This window comes from Acyrthosiphon pisum, chromosome X, assembly GCF_005508785.2.
Source record: "Acyrthosiphon pisum isolate AL4f chromosome X, pea_aphid_22Mar2018_4r6ur, whole genome shotgun sequence".
NCBI classification, from domain to species: Eukaryota; Metazoa; Arthropoda; class Insecta; order Hemiptera; family Aphididae; genus Acyrthosiphon; species Acyrthosiphon pisum.
This window is the reverse complement of record NC_042493.1, coordinates 29787080-29803257: the sequence shown is the minus strand read 5'-3', so window position 1 is coordinate 29803257 and position 16178 is coordinate 29787080. Positions and strand designations below refer to the sequence as shown.

The 16178-nt window shown below is 27.0% G+C and overlaps 1 protein-coding gene across 2 annotated transcripts in view; it reads right to left on the bottom strand.

Annotated features, from left to right (window-relative positions):
• Positions 1-6660: 6660 nt before the first annotated feature.
• Positions 6661-16178, bottom strand: part of LOC100164836 (pyridoxine/pyridoxamine 5'-phosphate oxidase) — a 13325-nt gene continuing 3807 nt past the window's right edge. Inside the window, exons 3-6 of one of the 2 annotated variants that reach the window (XM_001947671.5) lie at positions 15664-15815; positions 12211-12310; positions 9523-9800; positions 6661-7388 (exon numbers count right to left, since the gene is read on the bottom strand). In XM_001947671.5, the coding sequence (XP_001947706.4) occupies positions 7265-7388; positions 9523-9800; positions 12211-12310; positions 15664-15815 (654 nt within the window). In that variant the 3' untranslated portion in view covers positions 6661-7264. The remainder of the gene's footprint in view (positions 7389-9522; positions 9801-12210; positions 12311-15663; positions 15816-16178) is intronic. The other variant, XM_029485438.1, reaches the window with a different exon arrangement.

The following is a 16178-nucleotide window of genomic DNA, read 5'->3' as shown; positions in this document are numbered from 1 at the left end:
ACGACGTCTTAGCGCGCCCAAAAATAGAACGCGTGGCCCCGGCCAATGGAGGCCGTCTTTTCAATAACACACGTCGCCGCCGTGATATTATTATTATTATTATTATTTATCGGATTGGCACGATTATTTGCACACGCAAACTAATACACACTTGTACGCTGCTGATGTCACTGCTGTCGCGTACCTACGCCGACTATCGTTTCTGTGTTGAATGAATAACCTTATGATAATAAAAAGTTGGTTGGTATATTCACGGTCTTAGATAATTATGGTTTGTTATGTGAGCATATTTTGTATAATGTTTTGTATTCAATTGAATTCCAATAAAAAATATCATGTCCGGTGGTTGAAAGGTTGGAAAGTTATTGAAAACATTTAGGTAGGCTGTAGCCAAGCCCGGATTAAGGGGGGGGGGGGGGGCATGATAGTTAGAATTTATTTAGGGGCCTCAGATTTATCCATTATTTTTTTCATTATAGGCTATAACACTGCATAAATCACCTAAAAAAAAATTGATGATTATTTAGCGAGGAAAAAAGCTTGTAAATTATAATTTATAAATAAAGTTATCATTCATTATTTATTGCTATATACCTAATACCTAAATATATTTATGATAACGGCCAACGGGTACCTAATATGAAATAATATAATATAGGTACATTTTTTTGTTTTTTGTCGTACAGGGACCTCATTTAAAACTTTGGCCCCTGGGCCTAAAAATCTCTTAATCCGGACATGGCTGTAGCCCGTAAGTAATGATAAAAAATTGCAAACAATCTCAAATACGGTTACCCCAAAACGTTTTTATCACAATCAAAATAGGTATTTGGTTATTATTTATTGTTTAATATCGGAAAAACTGTTTATCACGATTTAAGATATATTCTACAGTTAGTTGGTAGTAGCCAGTAGGTACTTATATCTTGACTTAATAGTTAAAAGCCTGAGAATCAAAAAGCGTGTATCATTTTTTTTAAAACTATTTTTGGCGTTTAAAAATAACTGTAAGCAGCTACATATTTTTTTATTAGAATCAAGTCATAAACTCATAATCAATTGTCTCCTAATGAACTATTAATTATCCATTAGATACAGTAAACAACAAAATGTCAATTAAGAACAAAATATGTTGACCTTCGATGGTTGTTAAACTTAAACATAGCAAATTTATTTTTTATATTATTAACATTGTATACGATTATATAGGTATGATTATAGACTACCAATAGTGATGATACAAGTTAGGACTTCCACCAAAATTAAAATTCGATGAAACTGTATCAAATTTGCAAATTACATAATTATAATGTTAAATGTCCGTAGGTATTGAAGTCAAGGAGATAATAAATTATCAATTATCAAAATTACCAATTTGTGAGAATGTACCTACCTACTAAAAAATAATAATTATTATAAAAAATTAAATTGATAAAATAATCTCTATTGTGATTTGTGACAAAAATAATGTGCCGATTATCTGAAGTACCTACCTATCTTTAATTCATAAAAACTGTTCTATATACATTTAAGATATGACATTTTTATACAAGATCCCTCTTAAGTTTTCCTACATTTACCAATAATAAAAAAAAGTTAACCGAAAAGTCAAATTAGTTTTTTACGAGTGTTTGAATTGAGACATTGAACATTCACCCGTAAATTAACAAATTCTTATTCAATGATTTTCTTATTTTGTCGTTATTCAAAAACTATTAACTATTTAACTAACCAAACTATTAACCGTAGGTACTTGACATTTTCAAAATATTTTGACTCATTTTGAGATATTTATAGATACCTATTGAACATTTTTTTAGTATTTGTTTTATTAATGTCAATAAAATTGTATGCGTTAGGTCAAAAACCTTGACAATTTAATAGAGGTTTTGATAAGTTGTTATAATAGCAGTTGATAAATATTAAAGATCCATAAGCACTATTTTTCTTATAAGTATTAAATGTTCAAATTTTGATAAAATTAATCAAAATCTTGAAAATGTTCAAATTTATTCTAAAATTATAAAATGTACAATTTATTTTTATAGCCAAGAATAGAAATTTAAAACAAGGATTCTCATAAATATTAAATATTTCATACTGTAACCAAAAAATCTAAAAAATATGAAACACAGTTATTTTTTACGGACATATTAAATTCAAATTTGGACAAAATTACATATTAAATACAAGAATAACGGTTTTAGTTATTTTGTCATAATTTAAAAATACTATTCGTTAGAACCTTAACATTTTTAAGTACTTAACTATATTATTATACTGTATAGGTACAGAAAAATACAAAATTACATTTTCAAATGTTATTTCTTTGGCAACAGTGCCGTAAAAACCGGGTGTGCAGAGTGTGCACCGCACACAGGCCTCGGGCCTCGTAATATACTGAAGGGTCTCAAAAAAATCTAAAGATTAATATTAAACTAAATATAAAATAATTAAAATATATAAATTATTTATTATTGATTTGGAAATCAACGTTACTAAATACCAATGTTATTTAGTATCTATTAAATAATTTTTAAAAAATAAAACGTTATGATCAATAAATAATAATCATAACGTTATGTTTGCAAGCCCCGCTATATCCATACAATATTGCAATTTTTTAACCACTTCAAGATTAAAATTCCCAATCTAACTATTTAAATCACATTAAATTATATTTTCAATCAGGCTGAATTGTATTGTTAATTAATTTATTGTACAACAACATGCATAAGGCCAAAATTTGAAACGATTTATCCTGAGGGTTTAACCATTTTCCAAAATTATTTCTTATGGTCTATAGAATCGGTCCTTCTGAATACAATAAAAAAATCGGCAGAAGTGTTGACTGGTTTTTTTCGGGGGGAGTAGGTTAAATAAATTTTATGTTTAAGTCCAAATTTTTGTCTGCTGACTTTAAAAATTGCAAAAAAAGTTTTTGAGGTGTGTATTGAAAAAGATAATAAGGGATCTCAATATTTTGGTTTGCACACTAATGCGTACTAATGCCTAATTTATAGTAAAGGTAATTACCTTAATTAACTACTATTAGTTTAATCACAACAATATCATAAAATATACTTATAGGTAGTAATATTATAGGCTGACAGACCGTCTTTGGTCAGAATCAGTTTTCGTGTACTATGGTTTTATATGATTGGATTCAAATTTAACACCATCCATTACTGTGGTCTGTGACTCACTTGTAATCTACTGAACAGCAGAGTATACAGATTTTACTATTCTTTATATGATTTTCAACTTTGAAGATGGCTTTTGATGGAAAATTGAATTTCGATTGTACTTTTAGATTCTGAGTGGAGCGATGAATGTATTGATTTTACAACGATGTGTTTTTTTTTTAAATTTTTAAATTTTTTTACACTATACAATATACCTAAATATTATGTAATATACCTTTGAATTAAATACTTATCAAAAATAAAACCGTATATTGGCGTTATATATCATAGCCGATTACTAGAATTAATAAGTGACAATATTATTTGATCGGTTTCAAACCGTTAAACTCTTATATTATGATTATTTGTAAAGGCTATTTTCGAACCATATCCGACTCCCTTCGTTTCAAATCAGTCATCGATACCATATACCCACAACCGACGTATAAACACTGAAGTTAAGCTGCAGCCTGCAGCTCCTAGCAGTAGGCCATTGAATAAAGTATTTGTGTATAATATAGTATTGATAGGTAAGGGTTATTACTCATTGCCCATTGAACTAAATATATTTAAAATATACAATTTAATCTATGAGACTATCTGACAATTAATAACTATATTAACACAACGGCACGGTAACTATAGTACATATGAATACGTGTTAGCGATTATTATTTATTATACTAATCGTGCAGGGCCGTGGCGATTAAAAGTCTTATGAGAGTTAAAAGCAGGGCTTTGCACCCAAACGTAACCCGAAACCCGAAACCCGAATTAACCCAAATAAATAGCATAACTCAAAACCCGTATATATAAAGCCCATTAAAAAAATTAACAACCAAAAAAACACTCGAAATAACCCGAAACCCGAATAATTGAAAATTAAGTGGCATATCAATTTGTATGTATTTTTTACAACTAACGCGACTAAGAAGATAAGAAGATGTAGGGTAAGTGAGTAACGGATAACTCAATTTTTTTTTGTAACTAACAATAATTAATTAAAAATTAAAAAAGACCTTGATGCTAGATGATTGTTTTATTTTATTTCACAATATTCAATAATAGACAATAGTAATTGTGTTGTCGAACATTCTTAATCAAAAATAAATAGAACGAAAATATGTTTAGTTAAAAATTAAAATAATATTTAATAAATTAGAACTTTCTTCTGTAGAAAAAGGACTGAGTAACTACTAAGTAATAAGTAATAAACTAATAACTAATAACTAATAACTAATAAGTAGGTATTAATATTTAAATTTTAATATTTTTCATTATGTTTACATTAAATATAAAATCAGATTACTATATCAAATTTGCATTGAAAATCTCATGTTAATTGATACACAACATGGGTTTGTTTTTAACACCCGAATTAACCATAATTAACCCGAATAGATTTTCATTTAACCGTAACCAGAAAAGTGTATTACCCGTAACACCAGAATTCAATAACCCAAAATTTCTTTCAACACCCGAAACCCGAAAAAAATGATTCCGGTGCAAAGCCCTGGTTAAAAGTCGATACCGACGTAGGTGCCGTGTAATGGTGATAGCGTGAATTCTAGATTTGTGGTATAAATAGCTTTAAATAAATCAAAATATTTAAAAAATGTCAATATAACGTATAGGTACAATATAGAAAATAATAATATAGGTAGGCACTAATATAAGTACGTATAACGATTAATGGGTAATGACAAAAAGTGTCAAGTCTCGTCAGTCTCGACGATTAATATTTTTTGAAATAAAACAAAATAATTTAAATAGTTTTAGGGAAATCGATATTTTTCGTTTAAATCTTAAATGCAGTTGTAGTAATAGTAGGTATATTGTATTCGAGTATTCCTATTTCCTATAACTAATAAGTAATGGCAAAATGTATGAAAGTATGATTACATACCCGGATACAGAATTATCTGGGCCCTGGAGCAAATTACATTTATCCTCACGCTCTTTTTAATAGTCCACCCCTTTATTTTCAAATGTATGTAAGGGCATGATACACAAATACACGATTTTGAATTGCCCTTGCACATAATCGGTGAGATCGAACATTTTATATTTTAATATTGTAGCCATTATTCAGACGATCAATATAATCATATAATATTAGTTAAGATAGTGAAATAATACAGCTTTAATGACGACAATTATTATTTACTCGAAAACAACTTACTATATTAAGATTTTGTTTACATATTTAGAACTGGAAAAAAATAATGTCTACCTATTTTAGACTTATGAAATAAATAAATATGCAGTGTACGGTTACTCCGGTGTTTTGGCAAGCTTACAGGCGAAAAATAAATAACTTAATGCCGGAAACGGAACTTACTAATTTGCCTTTTTGTAATATTTTGTGATTTAACATAAAAATATCGAATATTTGTTTTCTTTAAGTTCTAACCTAGTTGTAAACTAAAATAAAGTTTGATTCTGTGTTATCAGTGAAAATGTAATCAAATATAATATTGAATTGAATCGTTATTTCTTTAAAGAGTTAAATTCACACAACTATTTGTTTTTCACAGCTGTAACTGCCTGTAAGCTTTACCGGTACATACATATTAAACAATTTAATTTCGGTGAAATTTGAAATAAAATAATTTTTAACCAAATCAATTAAATTAGGTATTTGAAATTGGACTTAAGGCTTAAGTACATTCCAGTACATTCCGATCCAGCCAAAAAATGTATGTATTATTTTAGATATTTTTTAAGAACCCCTGAACCTAAATCCATAAAATGGTACCTAATGATATTAATATACACTCCCCGCCACACTTAGTTACCTCAAATCGTATCGTCTCTCTATGGCATATTATCAAGATCACTGTTTTAGTCAAAATAATACATTAAAATATTAAAAATAATATAATCAGTAAATAAGTAGGTAATATAAGTATTATACTCAGCCGCGAAATGGCATTTTGAGATAATGAGATGTATATAGAGTGTAAACATGGTTAAATTAAATTTTTTGTAAATTAGCATAATCTGCACACAGTAAGGTATTCATTATTTCTGAAACATTTTCAGACATTATACTAATATCGCAGTCAACAGTTAACACAGTTAAATAATTAATTTCAATAGCGATATCGACTGACTGATATATGTAATCATGCAGTGATGACTGATGACTGATGACTGATGACTGACGCTTTCGTCAACATCAGTGGTAATCATAGGCGCAAATTGGGGGGAGGGAGTGGCTTGGGGATGCTAAGCCTCCCCCCCCCCCCCAAAAAAAAAAAACCTAGGACATACAATTTTAATATGCTATATTGCAATAGTTTGCTTGCCTTTAATATATTCATCCCCCCCAAGCCAAAAGTTGAAATTGCGCCTATGGTGGTAATAAGCCCGATAACAGGTTTCGCCGGTTTCGGTCAAGATGAAATATAATAATAATAATACAGATTATAATTTCTGAAAAAATAACCATCGGAATGAAATAGTAAATAAATCTATAGTGCAGCTGAGTGCTGTTTACAATATTATTTTATTATTATTACAGTACCTATCTGAAGTATGTTAAAATTATTTTCTCTTGATTGAACATAAACACGTAATACGCGTAAATACACTATAAGTATTCGTAATATTTAATTATTTATTAAAAAACGACATTTTATTGGCAATGTTCATTTTTACCTATAATAATATGTTGCGTACCTATTCATAGGTGCGGCGGTGGTGTATTAGGATAGCGTGACTATATATTAAACTAAAAACAACCTACCATATACTAATGTCTAATAGTATAGGTAGGTACATGTAAATTATAATCTGCATATTGAGAAAATTATTATCTGTCAAGCCTGCTGTACAATGTATTATTTGACCTGCACAACAATATTATGTTCTTGAATTTTAAATAATGTTTGACACACAATTACTTCGTTTAAAAAGTGAATAATATTTTCAAATTAAAAAAAAATTGTGGATCATTAGAAAATGAATTTTTCATGATCAACTATAGTGTACAAAAAAATAAACAAACATGGTGCGTGATTCACTCGTATCATTTTTTAAAATCATTTCCTGTAATAAAATAAGTGTTGCTATTATTATGCAGCTATATGTTTTGGTTGCCATGAAATGCCATCTTTGGTGAACAACAGTCTGTCACCGATTTTCTGACCAATCGCTTCATAAAATTCAATCACGTTGGGCACGAGTTTATATGCAACACTGTAATTAAAAAAATACATATAAATAATACCACGACAATAGTCGTTACTTATAAGTTATTCCAATTGAATTTTTTATTTTATAGTGTTTAACACCATAACTTAACCTCAAGATATAGCAACTACTTGACTACAATTATTATTTGGTTTTATTTAATTTTCACAGTAGGTACCTATTATTATAGTTATAAAAACAATTTTAATCAATCATTTATCACTTGAGGAATGATATGAATATATTATATTAGGTATATATTAATTTTGTCGGTGGTTGTGACTTGTGAGTTAATAGTGTATACTTGTGAGTATAATAAATAATAATGTAATACCTATTAATCCATAATCAACGCGACACATTTTCATCTACCAGTTCTGAATTTATAAGTTTACTCATATAGAACTACAGTCTACAACAAATTATTTTTCAATTAATTTGGATTGTTTTGAGCACTAAATTTGAGTACGACTAACAACTTACGACTTAATAGCGTATACCTACATAACAACGATAAAACATATAATATACCTAAGTTTTATTTGCATGTACAAAGCTATAATATAGTTGTAGATCAATATTATTATTGGATAATAACAACCAACTGCAGTTTACTATCTAGATTTTGAGCTGCATCAATTAACGAAATAATACATTTCTGTAACAATTTACAAGCATGAACAGCCCTTTTGGATTTTTTACGTTAACCTCGTCCCACCACTTTATTAACTTAGGATTTACATAAAGTCTGTTTAAACTATAAAGTATAATGTATATTATTGTTTACACCCGGGATTGAAACCAATTACCGGTTTTTAACGGAAACCGGTTACCATGACCAATATTGGGTTAGGCTTCCCGCCTCCCGGTTTGTAAGTTTAAATTTTGAGTAGCGGTTAACAATTACTGGTAACCACCAAGTTCAATCAAAGGGTAACGTGTTAGCATTTACTATACACCATATAATATTCAAAATATTTTTAATTGTTTTGAGCTGTCTACGGACATTTTTAGTTTCCAATTTTTTTAGGTTTTTTTTTCTATGATTGTCAATACAATTTTATTTGTTGGGTAAAATAGCTTGAAAATTTAATACAATAAGGCTCCTAATATATTGTTACAATTACATTTGAAAAATATTGAAAATCGTGTCACCATTTCTTTTTTATAAGCATTTAAAGTTCAAACTTTGACAAAAGTGAAAATTATTTTGAGTTAGAAATTCCTAAAATTTTTTCTTTTTAAAATGTAATACAAGATTCTTTATAATGTTATCTAACCTTTATATAAAAAAAAAATGTCTATAAGAAAATCAAATTAAATTTTTATAAGCGTTTGAAGTTCAAATATTTACAACATTACCTATTCGCTACCTAATTTGGCTATTTTGTATATTTAATATCTATTAACCTCACTCTGTTCACTTTTTCTTTCTATCTGTTAAATTATTTTGTTATAATGTTTGATTTAATAAAATTAAATTAAAAAATAGAACATTGAATATTCACTCGATTTCTCAAGTGGTGATTTTCTTATTTTGTTGTTGTTCAAAATGCATATAAATGTTACACTTATACCAATTCATTGCGTTAAATTGAGGTAACATCCACATGACGCGTGTTGTCTTCATCTTACAAACGTACAACATAGTTAATTTTTGTTCAACTGGAACAATTTTGTTTTGTCATCTTTAAGATTAGAGTGAGTTTTTACTTATTATACAAATTAGGTAAGAACATTAGCTATGTTGGTTTTTTACAATATTTTTTATTTTTAAGCTAATTATAAATAGGTATTTTAAATTGTAATATACTATAAATATATAGCCTATATAGGTAACAATTCACAAGTCATACTACTTACATTTTTTTAAAAGTTTTTTTAAATGCTTATCGATAACATAATATCATATAATATGTGCTCAAATATAAATGATTGATATAAATACCAACTACCTACTGTTTAAATTTTTGAATTTTCCATTACACAATCATGTTTAAGTTCACGCGTTTCCACTCAATCTATCATTAAAGTTGTGTAGCCAATCTTATTATATGCTCAAAGCTATGCACTCTTTCAGTGGACTTGTCATTAAATACTCTGCGCGCAGTAGATATATTTTAAACATATGTGTACTTACACGTGGTCGGGCTTTGGGAGCTGGACATTATACTTGGACACTTTGTCGAACAACTGATCATGGTCGCGCTTTAGTTGCTCCCACTCTACCACCTTTCCTTGTTCACAGATCTGCGCACGGATCTTACAAAACAGAGGTTCAATGTCGTACAGTTCTTTCATGTTGTCTGTGGTCAGCTTGTTGACGGTGCCTTCGATGCGAACCTGCCTGGTCTGGGGCAAGTTATCTGATGTTTGGTCTAACCACAAAAACAGCATGGAAGCCTGAGGATTTTCCGCCTATTCACACAATTACACATACATTATAACTTAATTATGCATGCAATATTTAAACCAATTAAATCTATTGACTTCAAAATAAAGTATTTAAAATGTAACATGTTGAAATCGATATTATTATATAACGCAATAGTATCCTTATATACCTATTATTTGTATGATGCGTATACATATTAATAGATTATGTAACTAAAAGAGTACAGGACTTTTTTATGAACCATGATTCTGACGACACTATGGAACGTACCTATACAGTTTTTTATGAAGTTATTCCAAGTACCCTTCATACTCCTATGTATTTCCCCCCATTTTTTGGCCAGTGTATGTCACGCATTGTATTTTGTTTTTCTACACTTTTCCGACGAAACTTTTATATAATTTCACGATTTATTTCACAAAGTACCAAATACTCCGCCTTCAAATGTCGTATATCATCGCCCGGTACTCCCATTTTCGGCCAGGAGAAGGTTCTATGAGCTAAGCTGAATTATTCAGCAAGTATTATAATATATTATATTAAATGTCTGTTATAAAGGACGGTGGTCGTTTGGGTGATAGTAATAGTAATTGGGTGATGTGTACGTTTTTCAAAATAGGGTTCATTAATTATTTCTATTATGTATATCGACATATTATGGTATATGATTTTATTTTATTAATATTTATTACTGTACAATATTAATTATTACTGTATACCAAAATATTTTTAAAGTTAAGAGTTCATTGATTAATTATTATGTATTTCGTATATTGATTTATTTTTCAATTGGCAATGTAGGTCATTATACAATATTACAATATATAAATTAATTCCTATTAACATAAATATTCATATACTTATTCAGTTATTCGCCCAAACTGTATTTTTTTATAGAATAAACACTATCCCTTTCGGTTTATAACACTATTCGCCCAAAACGGTCTACGTCCGTTATAAATATATAATGAGCCATAAGGCACAAACGACGAATACAATTAATAATAATATATATATATTTTAAATATGATAATATTTTGTGAATATTTTAAAGTACCTACTTAAATAATGAATATTTGACTCATAATATTTTATAAATATTTTCTTCTCGTTATAACAAAATATTGTACTGTATGATTGCATAAAAATGTTGACTTAATATTTTTATAAATTTTCTGTACAAATATTTTTTGAAAATATATTATAATTAAAATGTTTTGTAAATGTTTTTTATAAAATATTTTCAAAAACATGAACGTCTTGGCCAAAGAATATAACTAAAATATTTCCTAATTATTTAAGCAACTTTTTAAAATATTTTAACTACTATATTATTTTCCTGAAATATAATGTAATAGTTATTTGAAGATAAGAAAATAATATTGTTAGTAAATAGGTAGTTAACTATATTAGGTAACTTTTTAAATGGTTGTATGATTTTTGACATTGTTTTAGTTTTAATCATTTTTTAAAATCTACCTAAATAGCGCAGCTTTAATTAAAATTATGCTAAGCAAGTGTTCGTGTATATTATTGTGCCACTGAGTTTTTGTTTTTTATTTAATAATTTTATGTTCATATATGAAAAAAGATGTTCACGTGATTCCTTACTACCAAAAATCAAAACCATTAATCGTGGGCGTTAATGCCTTATATAAAGGGACCGTGGGCCATAGGTCGAAGCCTCTTAACCCAACCAATAGATAAATTATAATAGATTATTTTATTATTGGTAATTATTTTAAAAGTTAAAAACAAATACGATATAATCAAATAATAATATACGCTAACGCTTTAAAAATGATAAATTTCCATCAGTAAGAATTCACCATTGATAAATTATTATAATATTATACAATATGAGATATTTAATATTTAACCTAATATGGAATACCTATATGTAACTTTTATTATATAATATTATATAATATATTATATTGATATTATTAACTATTTTATGCTAATAGAAATTAGAATGTAGGTAAGTTATAAAGTTATTTAATTTTTTTGGTGAATATTGTAAGACATACCTATTGTACCTACTACCTACATTATGTTTAACGTGATTTCTAGAAAAATTTTGAAATTTAACGTCATATTATATAATATGGTACCCATGTCTTGTCATTACATATTATAAATTGTAATATGAGTTTAAGTACTAAATACTACTAATTATGTAATATTATAACAAAACCGTTAAACTATAAGTATTAGGTACCTATACCTATAACGTATACAGTAATACTATACGTTTGTCCGACACAATTATTTTTATTTTAGTTAAGATCCATCACGTAAATCTTGTTCTTATATTTTCTTATATTATAACTTAGATGGTTTTTTTTTTATTATTATTAACCTATTGATATGTTAATACAACTACGTGTCAGGTGTAGGTATATTATAATATTAGGTTTGGTGTTAAATTACCAAATCCTTTGATTTTCTACTTCTTCCATCAGTCATCATCACAAATCCGTCTTCATCCAAGCGTCGTAATATTAAACTACGACACGATACCTTTCCAGTGCTGAAACCCAAGACGAAAATAAGTTATTATTGACCATTGTTCATTATAAGACTAATTAATATATTTATAACGGCTAATCATAAATTATTTTCAATCTTGATTAAAATTTTAAACTGAATTGACTAAAACGTATCTATTTTATTGGGTACGTTATAAAAATTTATAATTACCTAGGTATTTCAAAGACTGTAAATTAATTATTATTTATTAAGCATAAATGCATAATATAGTATTAGACGTTTAGCTCGTAAATCCGTAATAATAATGTTTAGAATTCAGATAAGTAGCAGATACTATATTTTATTAAAATTCTCTCTGTACGACTGTACAGTGTACACAACAGATCTGTAGGTACTACACAATCATCAAAGTCTTCAAATAAATTATATTATAAATTATAATATATTCTTAACTCACTTAAAACGCCCAACTTAAAGTTAGTAACATAAGTCTATAGTCTGTAATAATGTATAAGTACGTTTTACATTATTACGGATTGGGTAAAGTTGAAAAAAGAAACGAAGCTAGTTAACATAATATGGACACTTACGTATAATATATTTATAATAAAAAAATGTATGTATACTTATCTATCGCCCGCGGTTATGGGAAAATATTTGTAGGTAGGTATGTATAATAATAATTATAATTTATGATATTGTTACATATTTTGACTGAGAGATTTAAACACTATTTAATAATATGTAGTTTGCTATGTTCATTATTATGACTCATTTCTATTCAATTTTCAATTACACTCGTTACACAACTGATAAAATTATAACTTTATTATTAAGTATCTAATTATTTTATTATACCTAATTTGTTTTGCTTTAGTTTTTGAATAGTTTTAAAAAATAAATTCCTTTTTATTTTTAATATTCATATTATTATTTTCCACTGGTATTTTGAAAGATTCTAACCAAAACAGACATATAATTATTTAATATTTAAATTTTAAAATGTCTTAACTTAATTTTTAAAAATCGTGCAATTCGGTAACACGTTGGTGTACAAGGTATCTAGAGAAATCACTGAAATTAATGTGTGAAATTAATGATATAAAATCATTGTATACGAAAAACAATTCTGTCAGCCTATAATAATATTATTACTAAGTATACTTTAATACTTTATGTCTTTATGATATTATTATAATTAAAGTAATTTATTTTGCTATTAGAAATTAGTACCTACTGGCTACTAACTACAGCAGATTAAATTAATTTTTGGCTAAAAAATTGCGTTTTAAAATGTCATTGCGTATAATATATAATTATTATAACATATTAATATATTATTATAAAAAATAATAATATATTATAAAAATGTCAAGTATCTAGGAATAATATCATTGTGTATATTTTGTGCAATATTGTCGATGATAATTGTTTTAAATACGAAACAACTAAAATAGTAAGTTATTCATCGTTTATACCTAAATATCTAATTTCATTAAAATTTTAACTTAAAATGTCTATACAATAATAGTGATTATATATTGTCTAGATGTTTTGATTGCAGTACTACTAACATGGAACCTTCTTTTAAATTTTCATAAATTAGATATAGAAATTGAACATATTATACATTTTTAAATGCAAAATAATTTGCACTTTTTCAATTTGATACATTTTATCAAAATTTGTACTTTAAATGCTTATAAAAAAAATCGTGCCTATGTTATTTTATATCTCATGCCTATAAATAACTCAAACTTAGTCAAAACATTATTTGCTTAAAAACTTGCGTTTTTCCTTAATTTCTTTTTGTTTTTTGCAGGAGCTTTTGAAAACTACTGGGAATTTTAAATCACTTTTCCACCAAAAAAATACTGAAGTTGAAAATCGAAGCATTATTTCTACTACTTATCATGACACAAAAATCGGGTGATGGGTCTTTACTCGACTTAGTGAAAATAAAAGTGCTAAATCGTCACATTCTCATATCACAATACAATATTATTCTAGGGAATCTAAGAGGAGAATAGTAAAAATTACGTTTGTTGACATTATTCAAACATTTTCGATCGTATTGTTGATAGTTTTCTCTTGTTTTTAGAGAAACTTAGAAAATTGATTTTTGGACCCAAAACCCAGACAGTATTTTGTAATGATAATATTATAATAACGTTATACTAATATTATTTGTTATTATAATTATAATAATATTATTTATTATTAAACAAATAATTGCTGTCTGGGAATGAATCGAATTAGAGGTATTTTAACATTATGTAGGTTCATCAATTTTAGAGTTTCAGTTGGTAGGGCATGTTATCGTTCGGTTTAGTAAATTTATGAATTTTTGTCACATCTGATTATAAAAAAAAAACTGAATCTACAAAAAATTACTTGTTAGGTACAGTTGTTTTGAATTTTTGAATAATATAAATTTATCTTCCAACTTAATATATTATAACTGTGACTCAGTCAATTTTTTTAATGATAATCAGATATAATAGATGAATAGAAAATAAATTTTGAAAAATCCATATCTCAGAAAAATGTAGGAATCACTATTCCAAAAAACAAATTGTCATGCAAGAGATTATTCTTTGATTATAGCTGCTACATTAAAATATAAATCTATACATTTCTGTAAAATTACTAAAATTCATATGATTGCAAAGTATATATTGAACATAAGGTAAATGTAATTTCCCAGTGCTACTGTGCTAATTTGTTTTGTAAAATAGCCAATTTCTAAAATTAACATTTTTAATTTTAGGTCCTACTGGAACAAACTTAACAAATCATATTTAAATCCATTTATTCTAAGATCAAAACCAAAAACGTGTATACATTAACTGCTAACGTTAAATTTTAGGTTAGGTTTACTTCATGTTATAGGCTGTGTTAGATGGGATAGTTGTTATAGTTATGTTTATGCCTTTTGGCAATTGTTTCGATGCTCTATTAAATACAAATAGTAATGCATACAAATTAATGATATAAACATATATTATTACATCAATATGACAATAAACTATTTATTTTTAATGCACTACCTGGTAATAATAGTTATGCTACATATTATGAAAGTATGTAAAGATATTTTTTTAGAGATTTGTTCATAAAACAAAAGTAATAACACCGCCATGTGTCACACTATCAAAGTATTTAATAATAATTCTTTACTCTGTACTAAAATATTATAGATGAGTGTTACCACAATACCTAATATTAAAGCTGTTCGATAGTTTTACTTACAGTTACAAAACACCAACGACCTAATTTACAGTCATGTTTTAATACATTTTATATAATATATTCTGTTTTTTAAATCTGTAGACTCTTAGACTAAGTATACTGAATATAATATTTTTAAATTGGTATATTATGGAATCTTACTTAGAAACGGTGGCCAAGCTAAATGCTTTAGCAGAAGTCATGGATCCATTAGCTGCCATGTGTTCGCTATACCATTTACTAAAAATGTCAATAGGATTTTTCGAAGTTGTATTTATTTTATGCAGACCACTATGTTCATGAAAAGCATCGACCTGTGAACAAATATTTACAATAATATAATGTTGTAGGTACCATCGTCCATTGAGTATAATAATAATATATACTGTACATTTGTACAATATTTATATTATACTCAATGGTTGTAGCTACCTATACCTACGTAATTATCATATTACGTTTACAATCACAATACATATTATTATTATTAATACAGGTATGAAACAAAGTTGGCTTCCTTATTTACTATGGTTGTAGGTATATTATTTATTTTATTTTATTTTATTACATTTAGTAGAGTATGTGTATTGGTGTCTTTTATGATACATTTTAAAACAGATTCTTCATATGGATTACTTTATATTTTTAATCCACTTAGGTCATAGACTTTAAAATTG